Here is a 23,088-nt window from a genome sequence, read left to right as displayed (position 1 = left end):
AAAGTCGACATGGCTCCCCTCAGCTGGCGCTTGAGAGCTTTGGGAAAACTATTCACAAGTGGAAACCATTGGAATAATCCAGGTCTATTTTTAAGCCATGTAGAATGGGTTGTAAGGTTTGACGCTGCTGCAATACCTTGGGTACTTGTATTCCTTCGTTTATTTAACCAGCCAAGCATTGCTGTTCATTTACTGCAGGATGCAACCAACAGCAGAACCCATGCAGTGAAAATCACATAAACAAAATGTTTTAACATGACTGACATCACAGCATCTTTATCCCCTACAACCTTAATGCGTCTAAACATTTTTAGCACCCTGCATCCATTTGAACATGCAGAGAGCTGCTGTCCTTTCATGTGGAAATACCCATGAGTTGTTTAACATTTCATTATAATATCATCTTCCATCCAGTTTGATAATAAAGATCAGATCCCATGAAATAAAGACAGCGCCCATGTTTAATTTAGAGCTCTGTACTGTTACCATGGTTCATCATCCTTGTAAGTTTGATATAATGACATATATTAATATATTATAATATTGGACATTTGCTCTCTTTTTAAAAGAAAAAGTTAATTAACAATTATGATTTATCATATCAAAGGGATTAAAGAAAATAGAAGAGTACTTTCAATATTTGAATTATGCATATATGGACGTGGTTTAAATATCTACTCTTATATGTCATTTCTTTTAAATAATAATACACAGAAGGATTTAAATAGGTGGCCAAAAATGATACATTTGTGGGTTATAATGAATGACAACTATCCTGAGCTTTTTAATTGATTCAACTTAGATTTCCAAGACAACACGAAGACATTAAACACATATTTTATGCATCTGACAGCTGAGACAAACAAATCTAAATAAATACAAAAAAGAACAAGCACAAACAAAAATTCCAAATGTCTTAGAAAAAGTGTAGCGATAATCAAAAAGATACAAATAAAAAATGGAAACTCCTTATGAGAGCGTTATAAGCACTATAAGCCTCAGTGTCAGTGGTGCAGAACTGCGCCTAACTGCAGTGCTTGATTATTGTCTCACATATCAGTCATCTTCAGTAAGCTTTTGCAGTGTGTTGTAATGTTTCAGAACTATTTAAAAATGCACATAAAAATAGGTCCCTAAATCAAAGCCATTGCTCTCAGGGCTGGAGGTTTTAAATGATTTGTCATAATATACATTTACATAATTCACGCACCATGCAATTTCTTAAGTCTTTTACATATAATACAAGAGCATTAATAGTGTTTTGATTGATGTAGTAATGCCAGTGTCCGTTAAGGTAAAGGCATGGCTGGAGGAAGTGTAGTAATCAAAGTAAAAACATATTTGAAATTGTGGTAACGTGTGATCTCTACATGGAATTTTAGAAAGTTTAGTTATGTTATGTTAAGTCGGTTAATCATGTTCGATGAAGTATGGCAGACAGATTTCACATCTTCGTTAAAAAGTGACACTGTACAATAGCTCCCATGGCAACAAGTTAAAACCACAGCGAGACCCCCTGTCCGACTCCACCCCAAACCCCACCCCTTATATATTACAGAAGTTCATTCCAAACAGGATGGTAAATCTTGAGAAGAATAAAAAGACAAAGATCACGCTTTAAGGAGAAAACAAAAAGACAAAGGTGGATCAGGGGCAAGTTTTAAATCATTGTACAAAAGAACAAACAGTAACCCACCACAACCAAACACATATTCTTGAAAAATCCATTGGAAATTGATTTCTTTTTACACGTTGCACAGTTTATTTTTGAAATACTGGGTGAAACACTCCAGTACGCCAAGGGACAGGGGATAATGGCAAGAAAGGTGGAGGAAAGGACTTCACTCTTCCTCTGTGCATCCGAGTATCTCTACACGCAAAGTGATCCTGCCGTACCATGACCAGGGCAGGATCCGGATGAGCCGAGCGTAGATGGGTGGATCTATCACGTTCTTTCTGTGTGTGTCGTTGTCAAAGTTCCCTTGGAATACCTGTAAAAACAACAGCAAGGAGGAATTATTATGTTGGCAACTTATTATGATTTTCCAGTCCAACAAAACACATTGATCTGAAAACTCATGTTTTAATGATGAATCCATATTTGAGAGCCTTTACGGCTTTGCAGGAAACCACAGAAACCAAATTGGCTTGGCTTTTTACTAGGAGGTAGGTTCAGAAGATGCCTGTTGCATTTTTAGCCAAATTTCTTTAGACAGTGGAAGCTCATAGGGGACCATATCAAAATGATGATATAAACTTGAAAATGTAATTCTGCAGTGGCATTCTAATTTTTGACACGTGTTTGTGTTCTTTGAGCCAAAATGAAAATGTAATAATCCAATTTGCATTTTCATTTTTACAAACTTGTATGGGTGTATTAAAATTAAAAAGGACATGTTGTTTGACTCTAAATGTACTCCATTGTAAAAGTGGACATTATTCAACTATTCCGATACTAATTGGAAAATTAAAATGCAGTATAACTAAACTAATTTGATTTTAAAATTAAAATGAGAATGCAATTTTCTTTTTACTGCATTTGACATTTTATTTTCCAAGACTAAATCTGGTCAACAGTGAACAATATTTAATTCCCATGAGCAAAACAGTGCACGACACTCCTGTGGTGTCAAAATGAATATGAAAATGCAATCTGTCACTCTTCAGTTAGGATGCCAATCATTCTCTCCTTTGCTCTTTTCTATCAAATGACTTAAAAAGCACTATTACAAAGAGCAGTGATACTATTCCTAATAAATATAGTGGTTGGGCAAATTTTGACATTTTATCACGGGGGGATAATTGGGTGAATTATATGGTTTTTTTATTTTCTCTTCCAAATTGTTAGAAAATTGCTTTTATATTTTAATTGTGACTTGAATATTGCTTGCATAAGTGGAAGTTTTTATTGCATTTGAATTTTCGGGTTTTAATTAGCATTTGAATATTGTCCACTGTACAGTGTTGTATGACTTCGAGTATGACTTTGAGGTGTCAAATGTTTCCATGTCCATTTTAATTTCAATATGGTCATAAAATACCCCTATGTATGTGAAAATGAAAATTCCAATTTGATTCTTACATTTTCAGTTCGATTTTTACTCAAATAAGACATAATGTATGTGGAAAACTATAATGCTATTGTTAGATTACATTTTCATTTTTAAGGACAGGATCTCAATTTAACATAGTCCAGTGTGGACTTTATACAAGAGTTTGAAGGCCTCATGCCTGACCAGTTACTGATTTAAGTGCAGCCACTCAGAGCTTCAGTTCCGGCACACACAACTTGGCCCTATTCTTTGTTCTTCTCTTTGATGCACCACACATGCGAGCACATCAACAGTTTCCCCCTGAGGAAAATTGTACATTATTAGAGCAGCACAGCTGGAAGTCCCACCTTTACAAATAGTCACACACATCTACTGTTATTTCTCCTACTTACTGAGTGGTGCTATTAACATGCACCTTATGCTTGTTGGTCTTGTTTTCCTTCAGGGGCTTGGGCTTTGGCGGCTGCTAGAAATGTTGCAATGAAAGAAAAGGCCTGTTTCTCCAGTACTGGCTCTGTAAAACTCATAACATATTGTGCAACAGACTAATATGCATTCTGGATCAACACACCTACACTCATTTCGTAGCCACTGGCATATCCTTCACTCTTAGTAATGAAAATCCAGCTGTATTTTCAGTGCTCACAAAACATTTCAGAGAGACCTCAGTGTATGCACACCACTTCAACACCAATGACATGTAAGAGCCTTTAGATAAGCATTGACAAAAGTTCAAGGGATAACTAACTATCAAAAGCAAACAAGCCAATTGTCATTCAATGATGTGTGCTCCATTGTTGATTACGAGAAGCTTTGAGTTGATGTGCGCTTAATAGACAGTAGAATGAAGTATATTAAGAGGAAATGTATCTACAGGGACTGCTTCATTGAAGAATCACGATCATTTCAATTAAATAGACATGATTATGCCTGTGTAATTGGGATGTGATGGGATTCACTCTTGTGTGGAATGGAAAGTCAGTGGGCAAAATCCAAGCAGGTAGAGGAGACGAGGGTTGACCTTTTTAGAGTCGAGTAAAGCTTCAACTAATTCTCTTTCAAATAATCATTACTATTATTATGCACAAAAAAATCACATGAGGAGTTTTGCGGTAAAATAGATTATACTTTGTGTGGTTTTACACACAACAAAGTCAAGGAGGACACTTGAAGATGTACGTTTTCAAGGATCACAGGCTCTGTGTTTGGTAAAGGAGAGAAACACTTTCAGCCACATTTGATACTAAAAAAGGGATTTCAGTTGAAGTGTCAGTGTTAAGCGCACAGCCAACTGGAAGAAACAATTCACATAAACCACCGAGGTAACTACAAATAGGATAATGGCCAGAATTGGACTTAATGGTCCATTAACATATACTGCATGGACTTTGACCTCGAAAAAAAACATGCTCACATCACCCACTCATGACTCATGAGTCAAAAGGTGCAATGTGTTGACATCCTAATTTCTGTGCTCACAGAATAATTTGTACTCCACTCAATCATGTGACTTCAAATAAGAAAAATATAAGATAAACACATCACATGGAAAATGAAGTACTTTGCAGACAGTACATTGGCACCATGAGAAAGTAACTGCCCAATCGAGCAGAGTTTGGAAGTTTCATCCATCAGTTTAATCCATCCATCCATTAATTATCTATACTTCTTATGCTTAAGGGTCGCCTGAGGGGCTGAAGCCAACCCCAGCTGACGTTGGTTGAGAGGCAGGGTACACCCCGGATTGGTCACCAGTCAATCACAGAGCCAACACATAGAGACAAGCATTCACACTCACACTCACACCTACGGGCAATTTAGAGTCACCAATTAACCTGCATGTCTTTGGACTGTGGGAGGAAGATGGAGTACCTAGAGTGAACTCACACAAGCACAGGGAGGACATGCAAACTCCACACAGGAAGGCCCCAGAACCTAGAAACTTCTTGCTAAGAGGCAACAGTCCTAAACACCACACCATCGTACTGCCCCTCTATAAGCTTCATTTTCAATGCAGACACTCCCCCACACTTCAGATTAACGATATCCAAGAAAGAACCTGCCACTTTGAATCCATATCTGCCAAGAAGTGTCGGAAAATCAACATAACTGAAATGTGTTAACATGGAGTACCTTTTAAACTTCTTAACTCTTGTTGGCGTTTGTGAAAACCTAAAACATTTTGACTCGAATTTCCATTTCACTTTGAGCTTAATGGTACTTTCATCATTCTAAAACTTCTATAAAATCCATCTCAGTAAAGCACATTCTTGTATGGGTCTCAATAGGGATACAGTATTGCTCCGATTCAATAGAAGCTGTAATATGAAACATAAGGTTTACAGATGTAATAGACACTCATGGACCACTTGGCTATGCAGGTGAACGTCTAAGAAGTAGATCTTACGTGATGGTGTGGCAAGATATCAAACCTCTGCTTCCTGTTCCTACCGTGTGTGTGTTTCTATTAATATGAATGCTTTTGTTTAATTCCTTATTCTGCTGTTGTCTCTGTTTTTGTGAGTTATTCTTAATGCAGACTAAAGCTGAAATCATGTGACAGCTGTACACTTGCATTACTTTCCTTATTTCACATGTCTGACACAAACGAGTGCGGGCCACCTTTTCATCCTACATTCTTTTTCATCATTTTCCTCCTGCACTGAAACCCGTTCTCTCTCCTGTCCTTCTCATCTGTTCTGTAGCACAGAGTTAAGGCTGAAGTCTGACAAGTTTTGCATCTGCACCCAAGCAAACAACACTACATCACATGGCACTTTGCCCTCTCTGTCATTTCTCCCTCTCTCTCTATATGTCGTCTGCTTCTTTCTATAAACTTCAATCCCACATTGTCGTGCTTAAGAAACTGACAGGACATATGAAGCTTAATATTCCAGGTTTCCTTTTTCGATTATTCTATATTTGAACATATATGTACTCGAACACTGTTTTTCACTTAGCAATATGAATATTAACACTTTTTTTGCAACGTGAAGAGGACATTTTAACATGTGCTGTTAGAAAAGTAAGAAAATGCTATTTCAGAAAACCTCCAATTGCAACTTGTTAGTGGAGACCAGAAAAATCTGCAGTGGGTATAGAATGGCTTTCAGATGACTATCACTGATTACTGTGAAAATAACTGTAGTTTATGTTGACTTTTCCTGAGTTCTTTGTTTCCACCGGGACTACTTGTGTTTTTCTACTAACCTGTGGCACAAGGTCTTCCTGTAGCAGTTACACTTATAAACTATGTTATGATCTAACATGGTGTTTGCTATGGACAGTAGATGCTTTTGTGAGATCTTTTGGGCTCTCCCATTCATGTACATTCATATTAACTGCAGGAAATTATCTAATTTCCTCTTGCAACAGGCCCCAGAAATAATTAATAACCTCAATACAAAATGAATGTTTTCTACAAGACTGTTTCATAGGAAGAAAATAAACATAAAACAGCATCTATTGACAAGAATGTTTGACTGTGTGTTCATCCCCAACCCTGGCTGCTGCATGGACGTTTTAATAGAGCTGTATACTCAGCTGCAGCATCTGCAATGCTACCAGTCTTAACCCAGTGGCCAACCACAGTATTACAAGAAATAAATGTCCTAAGGCTCAGAAAGCATTGTCCTCTTGGGCCATTATAAAAGAAACCTTTATGAAACTGTGGACAGGAAACCTTGAATGGCAGACAATGAATTATTACTGACTGTGTAACAACCAAGGTGATTTTGTATCTGTCAAACTTTCTCTAAACTTCCGTAGATCATCTGTGAGGGTTTGCTAACTATCCACAGGGTCAGAACCAACCATGCAGAAGTAGCTTTCAGTTTCTATGTGCTACAGATCTGGAATAAACTTCATGAACAGTTAACGTGTCCTCCAACCTTGTGTTCTTAAAACTATTCTGTTTACAACTGCCCGAAGTCATTTAGGAAGCCAAATCTTCTATTGCATCTCTTAAATGATAAAATCTGCTGTATTTTACTTGTTCTTTTTTACTTTTGTTGTCTTATTTTCTATTTCATTTGACTCATGCGATTATGCTTTCCATTTTGTGTATGTATTCATATATAAACCTGCCTCTCTCAAAGCCTCGAAACATATTTACTCTCACATTTATTGTATTATCAAAGTCAATGTTAGATTTATGGTATGATCTAGTCTCAGGTTTCTCCAGCTGAGTACCAGACTGCTCAAAACATGCTCATCTTTACTCAGAGTTAACAAACCTTAACCCATCTCTAAATTACAAATCATGTCTAAAAACCGAATCTGTATTTATTAGAGCAGTATGACTTTTTCACTGCGGTAAAGTGGCACTGACTGTTGATAGAGCAGCAGGATTGTGTGCTGGCCCACATCTGTTTCAGTACATGCTTATAGTGCCCCAAATACATACTGCTTACATATATTAATAATATAGTAGGTGAATAATAGCTGAAGTGACGAGTGCTTGAGGTGGGCCGCTGCTCTCCGTACACAGTACCAGCACTTCTACATTTTTACTCTTTAGTGTACTGTGAGTGTTTATTGCATGACAATACAAGCTGTCAGTGCTCTGTCTGCCCTCTGCATATCAGCTTCTCTGGCCTTAAATAAATAGCATTAAGAAGGCGGCATTTACGTGATGCTCACCTCTTCCTATCCTTGACTCCCTGATTTTCACTGTAGGTGGCTTGTCTAAGTAACATTACATTAACCTTACAGTAATGTTAATGTTTAGTCAGATGATGACACAGCTACACTTCAAAAGTCAAATCCTACCCAACCAGTAAGAAACACAGGCGGGGGGAAACTAATGTTAACGCTATATATTATTTACTATTATAGAATAATATGATATTAGATATTATAGCGTTATTTTTTACTCTCATACTTGAAATGTTGTCCCTTTGGTTAAATAAATGCAGGTTGTGAACATTAGCAATATCTTGTGGTATTTATTTCTATCGTAGAAATTCAGAAGACAATACTTAATGATTACTGATACCAGCCAATTAACAAGCCAACAAAAGGGGAGTACTGGCACTTGTTTTTTTCCACTTCAAGCACTGGTCGTCAGTTTTCAGACCCAGCACAGGGCACAGAATTCTACAAGTTTCAAACCATTGTTTCTGTTGGCCTCTTCTTTTCACTTTTTATTGTATTTTAGAACTGCGACATTTCACATTGGGAAGTGAGGAATGTGTCACTTCCAACAGTGTTGCCACAACTGTAATATGACAACTCGGGCACATGATAGCACAATATAAAGGGCAGGACAGATAGGCCATGGAAGTAGCATCTGACTGAAATGTGACAAGAATCCAGTCATAGACTGTCTGGGGAACTGTACAGCGTCAGAGGCAATGTCTCCAAAATAAACAGTCTGGAACAGGACATGTGAAGAATCCAAATAAAAGGACAAATCCTGTAATGTTAGGAACAAAAAAAAGAAAAAGGAGGAGACCAAGGTGAGGAAATCCTCAGCTACAACGTTGTGTCAACCAATGTTAAATGTATAACATAATACAGGAGCAGAAAGAGAGTGGGTACGAAATACTTACTGAAATTTCGATTTGTTTAATATAGGCATTTACACATATCTCAACCAGAGGCACTCTTCTGTCAAGGATCGATGAAAGTTTATAACACTTGTGGGAAGCTTTGCCATCTTCTTCTATTTCCTACCATGACCAGGTTAGTGGATGTCACAAGGGTTACATGAATTTTGGATTACATTGTGACCATCCATTTACAAACACATATACAAGCCAAAACAGAGTCAGAACTCTTTCTGTGGATCCAAGTTTGATTGTTTCCATTTTTTGGTGTAGCTTAGATTACGTCAAAATGATGTATTTGCATGCAAAGAAAAGCAAGTCAAGAAAATGGAGGAAGAGCTACCAGCTGCTGACGGGTGGAGCCGGCTGGTGGTGTCTGTGATAACTTTGCTAACTACTGGCAAATGAAATAGCACGTCTCACTTCATCGCCCCCAAGTACAATTATTTTATCCAACAATTGAGACCCTGGCGTATATGGCACATTTCTCTGTGTGTGTCTTCACACTGACCCAGGAGTCCCAAGTCCAACTCTGCTCCCAACAATTGTTTTTCCAGGCTGGTAGAGTTTTGGGTACACATTACCAATGGAGGCCTTGTGTGACTCTAGAGATACAACACTGCCCATTCTCCGTTATTTAAAACAGCCACACAGGCAAAGGGAGCAGATGGCTCAGATCTCTTTGTTCTATGTCCTCGTAGTGCCTTAGGTGGCTATGGTGATACCGGGAGAACTCGGCCATGAAAGGTCAACAGCGACCTGCCAGCCTAGAAGAGGCATTTGCACTCAATTAAACTTATGCTCAACTACCTCTAAGAGGAATAGCTAGTTATGTGTTCTTTCTAATCCTTTAAACCTCATGATTGATATTCTCCAAGAGTGTCGAAAAAGAAAATATGACAATTAGTTGTTCATCTTAACATGATTGTATTCACAGTTATCCAACATTCAGTTACCCTCTAACCTGGAGGGAATTGAAGGCTCTAATGGCTAATTAACCTAGTGTCACCTGAGTGAAACACTATTAAACATAAATCAATTACTTTTGTGCTTGATTGCACCCATCAACTGACTGACTGTGTAAATATTGATATCCAGGAAAAAGGCAGGAGTGGACTAAGCAGCACTAGGCAGAGCAGTGACTCAGGTGTGGAGGGTTTGTGCGTGTGGGAATGCAGCCGAGCCTGTATAATTATGGAATGTATCCAGTTTCATTATGTTTAAACAATGGACTGTGTTCTTACTTGTCTCACTTACAAGTGCAGCACACTGGTATTTGGGATTTGAGAGTAAAGAAAAGGCAAACAAGGCCCTCTATGGATTTTGTAGTGGGATACTGTTGTGTGTATGCCACTGTGCCCCGCTTTGACAACATCTGTATTCTGACGGAGCCTCCTCTCTCAATCTAGATCTAACTGCCTGCAGCCTCTGCCACACAGGAGCTGGAGGGGGGAGCTGAGAAGAATACTTACAAGCCTCTACCACTGCGCCCGAACCAGACACACACATACACACACACACACACACACATACACATTCACAGTATAACCCTGCCAAGTCGAGCATCGTGGTGTGGCAGGAGGAGCCTCGGGAGTCCAACAGCCAAATGTGTCCTCTAGCATTAATGGCTGCTTCAGCTGACTGAAGGGGGAAAACACCTTGAAGAATCATACATCTGAACAGCCCCTTGGCTCGTCTAGGGACATACTGATTGACATTCTCAGAAGCCTTGCTAAACACGCCTGCCCTCTAATACAAAAGCACACGCACTCAGGCTGACTGCCTATCCATGGTTTTGCTCTGAATTTTACAGCAATAACAACACAGGGGACGACACAGATGATAACTGAAGTGTCTCGTATCTGGTTTAAAGAGATTTCTGGATCCATGTGTAGCTTGATGAAAGCGCTGCTCTCCACTGAGTTATTTCTGAAAATGATGTTTAAAAATAAAATACAAAAAATTGGTTCCTGAGATGTCACTAGTGCTTTTCTCTCCTTCTCTTTGCTATCTCAGATGATGCTTGCCAGACCTTTCGGAAGTCATCCAATGCTCAGTACTGAGATTGCTTGAGTGGAAACCACGCTCAGCATGCAGTGGCCCGTATCCAAAGATCATCACGGGTGTTGAAATTATAAACTCCCCAAGCAAGGAATCCGGGCTGGACGATTGGAAACATTTTTTCCTATCATTTGCTGCTGCACTGGCCCCGCAACAAGGATAAGAGCATAAATTGATATCTGGCCACTGAGTGATGTTATTTGCCTTCCCAAGGTGCTGTCATATTTCACCATTAGGCGTACCACACAGAGCCAAACAAAATAAAAACCCTTAAGAAAATCTAATTTTGAAATGGCAGTTGAAGTTAACACATGACCTCCAGAATCTGCTCAGAATCAGTTTTTATGAGAAGGCCAGACATCATAGTTGATACTTTTATGTACACTGACTGCAGGGCAAGAGCTGCAATTGAACCATGAAATCAAGTATGATAGTTACTTAAGACTGAATGATTCTAAGCCATTAGAAAAGTATACATAGATGCGTTCTTATTAGGCTAATGTGTTTAAATGGGTGTGATAAATTTGCATTAATAAATTAATGTGTGCTAATATGCATTAAATATTTAATCAAGCAAAGTCTTAAACTATCTTCAATTATGAACAAAACTTTTACTATATATTAGTTTTGTGACTGTTTGAATCTCATCTGCTCAGCCACATAATGAGGCTGTACACAAGCGTATCCTCGATCCGTGAATATCTTAGAGGCCCTCAGATGTGAATTATCTGTGCAACATCCCCACTGCACAGCGACAAATCTTTCAATTAAATGGAACGACTTTTACACATTCAATTGTGCTTAATTAAAGTTTTTGTACATATTCACTGTTACGTATTTATGACAATGCAAAACAGTGACTCCACTACATTCTTTACATGATCAGTATGTGTGTTTGGATTCTACTGGATCTCAGTTTCTTGTTTCCCAAAGTCAACACATCACCAGTACATGAATAAGCAGATGAAGTAGAGCTTATCTTTCAATAACACAGCCCGACAGAAAAGTAAACACTCCCTCTCTTGCCACAAGTATTTGAAAGACAAGGAGTTTCAGCCTTAGCAGTAACCCTGTGCCTGCAGCTCTCCTGATATCAGTAGAGAGGCTGCTGCAGCCCTGTGCTGTCTCTGTTGTCGTGGGCGATTGGAATGGACGTGTACGCTGTTGAAGGGCCGTAAACAAGATTTTCAGCATAGCACTGGCCAGGCCAGGTTGACAGCATGGCCTTATCTGATTCCAAACCAGAGGGAGGCAGCAGGACAGACCAGGCAAGCTCAGTTTGAACGACAGATAATATGATGGTAAGGGGAAGTGGAGAGAGAGACAGCTCCCAAAAAGGACATTCTCACATTTGATACATAAAACTTTGTGACAATTGCTGCTTTGTGTGTTGTCTGCTTCAGATTTCTGTCTTTTCTGTGCATTTTTCTGTTAACTCTGTTTCTTTCTGCCCAGAATGCTTGATTCCTTCATGGTGTGATATATAATTCAAAACTCCAGAGCTCACACTGCCCACAGACATGCATTTATGATTTCACTGTGTTTTGTTTTTTTTCAGTATGTTTGGTTTGTTTACATGAGAGACAAGATGTGTTTTATTTGTTTGGTTTGATGAACAGTTTTGTCAGTTAATATATTAGTAGTCTTGGATTAAACCTGTGTAACTTGTGTTTGATCATGGTTATTATGGACTGTGAATGCTCCTTACCTTGTCCTTCCCCTGTTTCTCATCTTGATATACACTCCACCGCTCTCCATCATTACTGTACGCCAGTTTGTATGAGCCAACAAACTGGACATGGCCAAAGTCTTTGGCTCCCTGGGTGATGATACCTGTGATCTTGGTGGGCACAAGCAAGTCGGCCTAAAAGAGAAAAAAAAAAAACACAGAGAAAGGGAGAGAAAGATTGTTTATTTTATTCCTCAAGAAACTTAGCCTTTGAAAAAGTGTCAGAGATGCTAATTTTTTTTACAATCTAGTCAGCATCTTTTTTTCTTACTGATGGCATCAGAGGATTTACTGTATAAAAACAGTGGGTGCAAAAAGTCAGTTTCAATTATTCACAGAATATTGAACAACAAGGCTAAGTCCACAACCTCGCCTCAGCAAAACAGAAATCGCACGCCGCAGCAGCTTCTGAGACCCAGACTGCTCCATTTGGGTTAATTTTTAATAGGTTCTCATTTGTTGCAAACAATTTACAGTGTAAGGGTGCTTGGCAGCATACACTAACTGTTACTGTTATTGACATTTTAGGGTTCAATTATGCTTCATTATTTAGAGAAGTACACAACATTGTTGGGTTGAGATTCAAGCTGAAACCCAAAATGTGGGGCAACAAATATATGTGCTACAGCTCCATCACTTTCAACTGCTACACTTGCTTCAGAGAAAATATCATGCAATTAGAACAGGTCAAGTTTTTTTAGAATATGTTTTAATAGTAAGATTTAATCCATTATGTTGATTATGTCAGATGAATAATGCATGTTCAATCTAAACTAGTTAAGCAGACTAAAACAATACAGCTCAGTCCAAATAGAACATCAAGGGTGGTATTATAAAATAAGTCACTCCCACAGATCTTTCATAAGCATAGAGCAGCGGGGGTTGTGTAATGTTAGAGTTCATTCTACGTAATGGAAAATGTGCGGAAAAACCTTTCAGAACTCTGTAGCTCATTCAGCCAAACATTTATTGTTGTTTTGTGTACAACAAAAAACCTTTAACACTTCTAAACATCAAAAACAAGACAAATTAAGGGTTTGAAATATCTCGATTCACTTTCTTTAAAAGAGTATGTTGCTTGTTTATTAATGTCAAAAGATGTCAATAACTGGAAGCACTTCCTTGTGCATTTTCAAGTCTTAAAACGCAAACAGCCTAAATGTCACTGTAAAACTGTCTCACTTATGGCATACATCTACGTCGCAGTCAATACAGGATGAAATGCAGAGTAAGCCTTGGCATTTTGCTGTCACGTGGGAAGACAGTGGCAAAATTTAGAACCATAAGGAGGGCAAGAGAAAGAAACACAAGCATGCAGATTTATTTCTTCTGCTGACGATACACATTTGAACAGCCATACATCACGCTAATTGGCCTGGTCATAGGCCAACATATACTGTGTCACACCGTTCTGACAAAAGAAAATAGGGCCCTGTGTACATTAAGCAAATAAGCAAACAAACTCAAGTAATGTATGAGTTGTGGCTCAGTTTCATTCCAACTCCTGGGCTTGACACATTTCAGAACACCCGCGTTTGCATCTCAGCATATCACATTGCATTTTTTTGAGCAGTGAGTTTTCATCTCTCACAAGGTTTCAACAGCTTCTCTTTCCTCCCAGCTACTTTAAGATTGAGGACTGTTCCCTGGGTATTGGAGGGACCTTCCAAAATGCAATCCCCCACTGCTGTGTATATAAACGGGCATAGACCTGGATCCTGACACATGTAGATGAAGCCATGCCTCAGTGACTACAAAGCAAACTCTTGTCTTCCTAAAAGGCATCGAAGTGAATAATCTTCCAGAGATGTTAAGCTAATGAATGTAGGACAAAAGGCATTGAGGTTCGCATGCAGACATAATTTAGCTATCAACAATACTGTGGCTACAGGTATGCAATTATGCAGATGCTGCGCATGCTTCATTTGTTGTGAATACACTATTCATGAAGTTTCTCCTTTAAAAGGAAGCAGCCTCTGCCTTAATTTTTGTGTTAAGCACAGGAGTGGTAACTTTTTTCTGAATGTGGCCGAAGTGTGAAAGTGGCAGACGTGTGAAATCTATTCCTGTAACGTATATTAATATCTTTACATAACAGCTCTGCTATTATGGCAAAAATGTCACAACAACCCATTGGATAAAGGGTGCCAGAAAGAAACAATAGCAGGGGCTGCTTGGTTGATTTAGAGGGGCATGACACCTTACATTGTGACGCTTTGATTATGGTTCCAGTTGCAGAATGTTGAACGTAATCTCGTTCTACCCAAGCAGTCAGGTCTGCCACCAAAACAAAGGCAGGCTTGAAGGGGAACCTGTAATTGCTGTCACAGGTAGCGGTCAAAAAATACAACCGCCCCTAGCGACGGCGGCTCTGAACACTTTGATGGCCCAAACTGAATTAAGGAGCGAGATAAGCTTGTTAAAGCAAGGCCTCTCCTCCAGCTTCCACCTTCTGTTCTTTTCCTCTATCACACTCTCAACCCCATTCCTTCCTCAATGAGCTGTTAACCCAGACAAAGTGGGTGCGTGTGAAGTCTTTGTGGCAATCTCTGGATGCTCTTAGCATAGATGTTCCAAAGAAATAAAACATGAGAATCGATTTTAGGTTCTTGTTTGCTCTACCTGAGATTAAAAAAAAAATATGATTCCTGTAGCTGTACTCGAAACCTCCAATTTTCCAACAATGCAGCTGCACATCGAAAAGTGAGACAGGGTCACCAACTTATTTGTACTTCTTTTTGATGGCAACATGCAAAAGGCCAACGTATGTGTGTGTGTGTGTGTGTGCACTTCTGCCAGACAAACACTCATCTCTGCTGCTCATTAAGACGAGAGTTGGTGTGTAAATCTCGTGTCCCTATTTGAAGTGGCTTTGCCAATGCAGGATAAAGAGATTAATGCAGTGAGAAGCAGCTTCATAAGGAGACGAACTTTTTTATGAATACAGTACATGCAAACATACCACCCTGCTGACATTCTCTTTCCAGCTGTGCTAATTTAACTGTATGTGTTGAAGACTCATTTAATCTTCAAAGCCAGCGGGAAATTTGTGTGTGTGTGTGTGTGTGTGTGTGTGTATGTGCATGTGTGTGTAATGCATACTTTCTGTATATTATTCCATGTCACAGTGCACAATTTAGAATTGCGTGCACGCCACTCAGAGCCGTGAGGAGGGCAGTGCTATGGCCCATCAACCCCCAACAGAGCAGCTATCATTAAAGCTTAAAGCAGTGATGACAGCTTGAAAAACACCCGGTTTCACTGCTCCTCTCGCTAAAGGAAGGCTTGAAAAACCAATGGTAGGTCATTTTCTTGCAACACCACAATATGCTAAAAATAGGGGTCGTAACCTAACCACACGCTAGCATGATAATGGTTAGGATAAGGCTCCTAACAAAAGACCATGTTCAGAAATTTCTGAGAAAGGTTAGGAGGTGGGGGGAGGGGGTCTTGATGCCAATGAGTTACCTTATGAGAAATGTAGGATCCAGCATTTCTGATGCTTGTCTCATACTAGAAAGTCTAGATATTTTGGCCTCTGCTGCTTCGATTTTTCGTTGCAGTACCCCTTTCATTTCATGCAATGTTCATCCAGAGGAAATTAAAAGTTACATTATTAAATCAACCTAATTCTATTAAAGAAGAATGACCAAAATATTTCACATGTTATATATAAGGTTAAAGACACTTGCACATTTGTAGATGTACGTATGTAAGACATTTCAAAGTTGTTTTTTGTTTTTTTTTATATCCTGATCCTCAGAAAATGATAGGATTCAAAAAAGCGTCATCTCCAGTCACAGTGTGTTTTTATGGGTGTCATTCATAGCATACAGATGGAATAGCATACAAATAAACCAGACACCAACACCCCAGTGACTGCTCACATGCTATCCCTGTCGTTGGGTGACATGGAGGGAAAGGTGAGAGCCACAACAGCCCCTCGCTGTGTTTGGACCACAGGGGAAGTGACCTGGCGGGTAGCATATGCTATGTCAGATCTAGTTGATATTTGAACGTGGTACTAAATGCCACATGCTATAGAAGACGATTCTATGCTGCTGCAACCTTACTATTTCCAGAGAAGCCCCTTCACCTGAAAAAGCAAACCTAAAATGACTAAAAGACGAGGGATGAGGCTGAAGGCAGACAATTTCCTGACAGGTGGCTGACTGAGTAGAGCTCTTCTCCACTGAGTGCAAAGAAAAGCTTGTTTGTGTCACGACACCTTTAGAAAATGCTCCACTCCAAATGAAGGTGAGCTGGCTAAGCCAATTCTATGAGCCCAACTGAGCTTGAGGGGTTGCTATGTGACATGTATGGCTTCTGTGTGAAAGCACATTGTCCCTGTACCATGAAAGGGAAAATGAAGAGATATGAAATAGGGTGTAGCATAGCTTACTCAGCAATAACATCAGCCCGAACGAATTACACTGAAAGTCATTTTCATTAATGCTGTTTGTTTTGTTTTGTAAAAATAAACAGCTTCTAGCCCTTCACAGACTTAGCCTGTTGGACAAAGAAGCCCTAATGACTTATTAAAATGTAAAATCCAGAGTGCTGATTATAAATAGCTGCAGGTCAAAATGAAAAAAAAATGTTTCATAAGAGCTCACAGCTTGCTGGTGGCCAAATTTGAATATTTTGAGAAGGTACACCTTTACAGCTCCAGGCAGCTCGTAGCATAAGGCAGTACTGAGCATGTTTGGTAGCGCCCACATACAGTCAGAAACTGTTTTCAGAAGAAATACCACAAATTAACCCACATGTCCCACCTGACAAAATCTATTTCTTCAAAATGAGGAAAAAGCAAACAGCAAATTAAAAACACAACAGTATAACTTATCACCACATAAAATGTTTGTGTGCCTCAGGTTACAAGGTAATTATATGAAATGAGTAGATGCTGTGCTTGGAAATGTATAACTTACTTTCAGGGTCGCCTGACAGTTTGTCTAAATATCACTGTCACATATTGTAGTTGTCACCTTGATTTGTATTACTTTATCATAAATTTTAACTAAACACAACGTACACCTGACTAAACAGCAGGACATATGCAGTATTTTAAAATGCACAGCCACAGAATGTGGAACATGGTCAATGTTACTCTTGTGTTTATGTTCACACACACACACGCACACACACACACAAACAAACTCTCTATCAGCTTCATTTTTTCATTCTCTTCTTTTGTCTTCTACAGTATTGTGTGATTTATCATTTTTTGTCTCACTCAGTGGTTTGTCATGTTGTGTAGGACGCTAAATCAAGGTCTACGCGCTCCATGCAGTAACACACACTCAAAGATCTGATTGAAATTGATGTTAAGTCCTCTTTTAAATTACACTCTGTCCCTTATATGCTACACATGCACTACACACACATACATATACACATGCACTCACAAACACACAGTGAATCTCCTCTCTGACACCTTTTATGACCAGTGTTTCCACACATGGTGATGGGATGTCAGAAGGTATAAATGCCTGCTGAGCGCTCACACAGAAAAGAGAAGGTGTGCCAACAGTATGAGGTATGAGTCAGTTACTGTGTAGCAGTCCCCTTCTCTTCCCCATCATATTGTCTCTGGTTGGTCAGTGTGGCATGGACCACATTCCAGCATGACACATTTTCTCTTTTTTGAAATTTGACTTGTACACAGTGTTTTTGAAAGTGCTAAATGTGGAACGTGAATCACATGGAAAGTGCTGAAAACAAGATCTCCATGTGGAATGAGCTGTCCATATATGAGGATAGATGTCTTTGTTGCACAGCGAGATGACTTCTTTTGGCTGTACATTAACGGAGTCCGCTGGTTGGCTGGTCAAAGCACATCTCACAGCCAGAATGCCGGGGATATAAATACAGGAAAAGCACTATGCAGTGACTCACCGTGAATTGCAAAATGGTGGCAAGCGCACAAATCTATAAGCCAAACGGTTTTACATGGCATTGACATTGCTATGCATTGAAAATCCCTCCCCCACTTCCTCGTCTTCACTCTCGTTTTCATGCCAGTACACATGTATCCTCACAGTATGCCTAATTTACTTGAACACATAATAAATGACACCTGTTTATATATAACCCTGAGCGTTCTGAAAAGAGCAAAATTTACCTCATTATGAAAAACAGGGTGCTAACTGTGCAGTCAAACATTTCTAGCCGTGGTGGGATTAGGACTCTAGCGGTTGGTCCGGTACTTTGGCCAAGATATTAATGGGGCCCAGAGGATCAATCCTACTGGTTTTGGAAAACCCCTGATTTCTTATCAAGCACAACCACTAATTTTCATTTATCCAGTGACATCTACCAAATGGATTGGCACAAAATTTTGTAGTGACATTCATGGTCTCCAGAGGATGTAATGATATTGGTGATCTCCTGACTATTCCTTTTGTGCCACTATGAGGTTGACTATTGCATTAAAATCTAGTGAAATTTGCTACAATCATTTTCCCCTCAGAATTAATTGTAATCATTTCAATTAAAAACGTTTGATTGTCCAATACTGATGTCATTACCATCAACTTCAGCTTTACTTTGTGTTTAGCATTAATTAGCAAAATGTTAGCATGCTAACATGCTAGCATTAGGACAGCGAACATGGTAAACATGATGCCTTCTAAACATCAACATGCAGGAAGTTTCTCTAACCCACAAGTTTTGGTGAGGCTGTGTTATGTATGTATGTTCTGGAGGAAAGAATAGGAATTCCTCTTCATTCTTCCAAAACATAGGCAGCCTTTCATCAAAGTCAGTGCATTAGAGCACAGACTTTACTACCTGAACTTCTAATAGGCCACTCAGAGCACACAGCCATGAAACAGATGCAACCTCAGTTAGCATGTCAAGTGAAGTCTAAATGGTTGCATGAACTGATGAAGGGAATTGGCCGTGGCAAAAGGAACAGGAAGGAAATCAGCCATGATGGTCTGGATCATTTAGAGCTATTACAGCAAGGAGAACAGCATCTGTAGAACCAGCGAGTTGCAAACCGTGTCAGCAGGAGTGAAGTGATGGAATCAGATCCATATGCGTAAAAATGGCCTTGATTCTGCTTCAGTAAGGGACTTGGAGGATTTCACACTCTGTTTAATGCTCACTCTTACTAGACATGTGATAGACACTGATACAATCTAATGTAGTCTGTCTCCCTGTGTGATCTTGTCTGGAATCAAATCTGTAATTCAAGCTGGAGGGGAAAAACTGCTTTCTGTTGGAATATCAAGCAAGTGTAAATTGTGAAATAATTTAATGATCTTTTGCATGGTGTTCCCATTCTAACAATGATGATACTGGTTTTTAAAGGTTCTACAAAATGAGAGTTAAAAATAAAATTGTTTATGACTCTGACCGCTGCACTTACAGCTCATCATACCTTGCTCCTCTCTCCCCTCTTCTGCTTCTCACATGGCATATAAAAAATTCATACTGTATTCTTACATGTGTGCACACACACACACATACAAACACTCTTTGCACATAAAACATGGTATGCTTCAAACGCAATAAAAAAGAAAAAGAAATCATGAGATGTCATGTCAGTTCTACAGAGTCCTAGCTTAATTTTGGATTATTCTGAATCAATCAATACTGTAGCATACAGAATTTAACAGCACTCCTAAAGTGCAGTCCACACTCTCCTGGGTGCATAACTTGAAGATATAAACATGGGGAAGTGAGTGGGGGATAGCCTGCTTGTCAAGAGATGCCTTATAGACACCATAGGATACACATGCAGAACACACTGGACCCAATCTCTGCTGCACTGATTTAAGCTTCTGACATTTCCGGCAGATCCCACGATTATAGCAGGCGCTGCTGCAGACTCATGAATCACTCAACATGAGATAAAACAGATAAATGCATCCTACGTTATCTGAGAGGGAGTGAGAGAGAGAGGTACAGAGGGGAGAGAGAGAGAGAGGGAGAGACACGAGTATGGGCAGAAACATGTCAATAGATACTCAATTTAAATAATTTATGTGTGAATTTGAATTGCTATACTTAACAAAATTCTATTAATAATTGAATTTTAATCACATAATTTGAATTTGTATAGTTTCACTCGAATAAAAACTGAATCTTAATAGCATGATTTATTATTTTGGATCTGAATTCCATACATCTTGAAACTGGATGTAATTTAATGCATTTGAATTCAGTTGCTCTACAGATTCAGCTTTCTATACACTTCCACTCTCACAATTAAAATTCATTTAACTGAGACACACATCCGGTTGTTTAGAAAGAACAACCGAGAGCAGATTCACAAAACTCATTTTTGGCCAATTTTGAGAATTTACAAATTCAATGTAAAAATGTGACACTTTACTTAACTTGATAAAGAATGCTTGGTTTTGGATTAGTATGTAGGTTATTCTGTACTCGAATATATTAGTCACTGTCAGAACTTATGGAGCAATGGGTTTTTACATCCTAAGTCATTTCAACATGACAATGCAAGACTTCTAAATCGATATTGTAAAAAGCTAGATTTTGAGTTATAGTTATTCTTAACACACATTCAGTTTAGTAGTCACTGTTGGAAATCTATTTTCCTGCAATCGAATATCAAATAATATTGTAACAATACATGACACATCTTATGCTGGCTGTGAATATAATCCAGTCAATCTCATTTCCATACATATGTTTTGCATATATTAACACATAGCACTAACTTTGGCAACTCTGGCGCAATTCTATAAAAGTGAGAACTGTATTGTCTGTGGTGTGTGAGAGTCAGAGCCTCTCATTGGGTTAGACTTTCATATTGCAACACTTTTCTTTAGAAAGTGAGAAAACTGAATGATAAATTGAATAAAGTTGCGAACCCTCCCTGTCATCATTGTGGGTCAAGGCCAGTCTGATCCACAATGCAAGAATTTGTTAACATAGCTTACAAGGTTTAGTACTGGCACTTCAATACCGATTCACAAATGTAAATTTGTCTGGAGCCTTTACCTTCATGTTTGATTTTCAAGTGGCATTTGCAGGTGCAGAGCAAAATGCCTCTGCAACTGGATAGGCCTTTCACCAACAAAAGGGTAACTAAAACGAAACTTACCAATTTCTGTCAAATATGCAGCAAATATATTTTTTGTATCAACAAAAACAGGAATAGTTTTGATTTTCTGAAGTGGTGATGTATGAAGTATTTATCCGGAGGCTGCTTATTACCTACTGTCGATGGTGGTTGGTAGGTTCCCAGTTTGGAGAAGCAGACAAGAGTCTCGGCAATGCTATGCAGTAGTAAAATGTATTTTAACCACCTAAAAATAATGGCTACCTATTACTTTGAATATTTTCACCACTTTTTCACATTGCCATCAGGCAGCCCTGTCTGAAAGGAAACTGACACTCTTGTACCGTCATTCAACGCCACCTGACTACATTGACAAAAACATTTATTTTACCTTGCAGAAAACGGGAGTCGATGGTCTACTGGTGTCTTGATTGGTTTGGTTTGTTTGTGTTATTGTGTGACTTTGGTGTTTTAAATGGTTATTTCAGGGGTAGTAGTTTATTGATCAAGGCACCAGTAGACCAGCAACTCCAGTTTTCCTGGTAAATTAATGTTGTCATTACAGTCTACCACCTTTGACTTTATGATATCAAAGTAAAGCGGTAAAAATTATCTAAATATAGCATACATTTAAACTAATGTCAATTTCTCTGTCTATTTTCTATGATGCAAAATAATGTTCCACAGTAGCGATGGCCATTTTAGTTGCTTATAAAAAAGGCCTCAAAAGTGCTCCTCTGTGAGTCATTGTAGAAGAACTGCCCCATAAAAATAAAGAGTTGTGATTGGCCCCAGCCAAGTCCAGGCCAAGTCGGCTGAAAATCTATCTGGACGGGAGGGTGGTCAGATGTATCTGTCAAAACAAATACAACATTAGCTTGCAGCTGTTCCCTGGCTATACCCGGCTACCTTAATGATTATGTCACTATGTCTGTAGATGCAAATTTGGCTTGAAGGTATATTGTATAACTGCCATGTTGCTCTGCAAATATCCAAGCATGGAGTCTGTAGCAGAATTATTTTGACAGTGAGTAGGTGTCAAAATACTGTTATGTGAGTAGCCTATAAGCCATATTAACCATAAGTCTATGGGATAGTAGCTTGGTTTCATACGGCTGATTTGTTGCATACACAATGTCAATCAATCACATGGTGGAAACTCAAGGTGTGCTGTAGGCTGCAGCCATCGGGCCCATGGTGTTCCAGTTTAATGTTTTAAACATGATTAATCACTGACAGTATGGTTATAAATGATTCAAATTCAGTTCCTTGTGACACACGATTCTGTCCATAGATGAGGATCAGGCTGTAGTGTTGAAGGATAACATGGCTTCCTCGGATAATGAAAACAAAAGAGTAACATTATACAGGTTCCAAGCAGACCTGTAAATTTAAGGGAATAGTTGGAAGGTGGGGACACTAAAACCCACCCAATTGAATCAGGGAAGCAGATGGATTTACCATCCCTTCCGTAACTTCATTTGGAAGCTAATTGAATCAGCATACTAGCTGCAGGGAAAGTGAATAAAAAGACCAAAGAAAGAGCCATATTGGACAGGATTAAAATGAGACTCTGACGATAATGCCTTAATGAAATTTACATCAGACATTTTTTCAAATTAGTGTGGATTCCTTCTAAGAATCTTCTTGAATTCTTGG

The 23,088-nt window shown here is 39.0% G+C and overlaps 1 protein-coding gene across 1 annotated transcript in view; it reads right to left on the bottom strand.

Annotated features, from left to right (window-relative positions):
• Window positions 1–1,598: 1,598 nt before the first annotated feature.
• edil3a (EGF-like repeats and discoidin I-like domains 3a) overlaps window positions 1,599–23,088 on the bottom strand; it is a 103,465-nt gene continuing 81,975 nt past the window's right edge. Inside the window, exons 9-10 of the mRNA XM_070833440.1 lie at window positions 12,372–12,527; window positions 1,599–1,991 (exon numbers count right to left, since the gene is read on the bottom strand). Coding sequence (XP_070689541.1) covers window positions 1,842–1,991; window positions 12,372–12,527 — 306 coding nt within the window. The 3' untranslated portion in view covers window positions 1,599–1,841. The remainder of the gene's footprint in view (window positions 1,992–12,371; window positions 12,528–23,088) is intronic.

Source organism: Pempheris klunzingeri, chromosome 7, assembly GCF_042242105.1.
Source record: "Pempheris klunzingeri isolate RE-2024b chromosome 7, fPemKlu1.hap1, whole genome shotgun sequence".
NCBI classification, from domain to species: domain Eukaryota; kingdom Metazoa; phylum Chordata; class Actinopteri; order Acropomatiformes; family Pempheridae; genus Pempheris; species Pempheris klunzingeri.
Note: the sequence above shows the minus strand (reverse complement) of the source record. Positions and strands in the feature narration are given on the sequence as shown.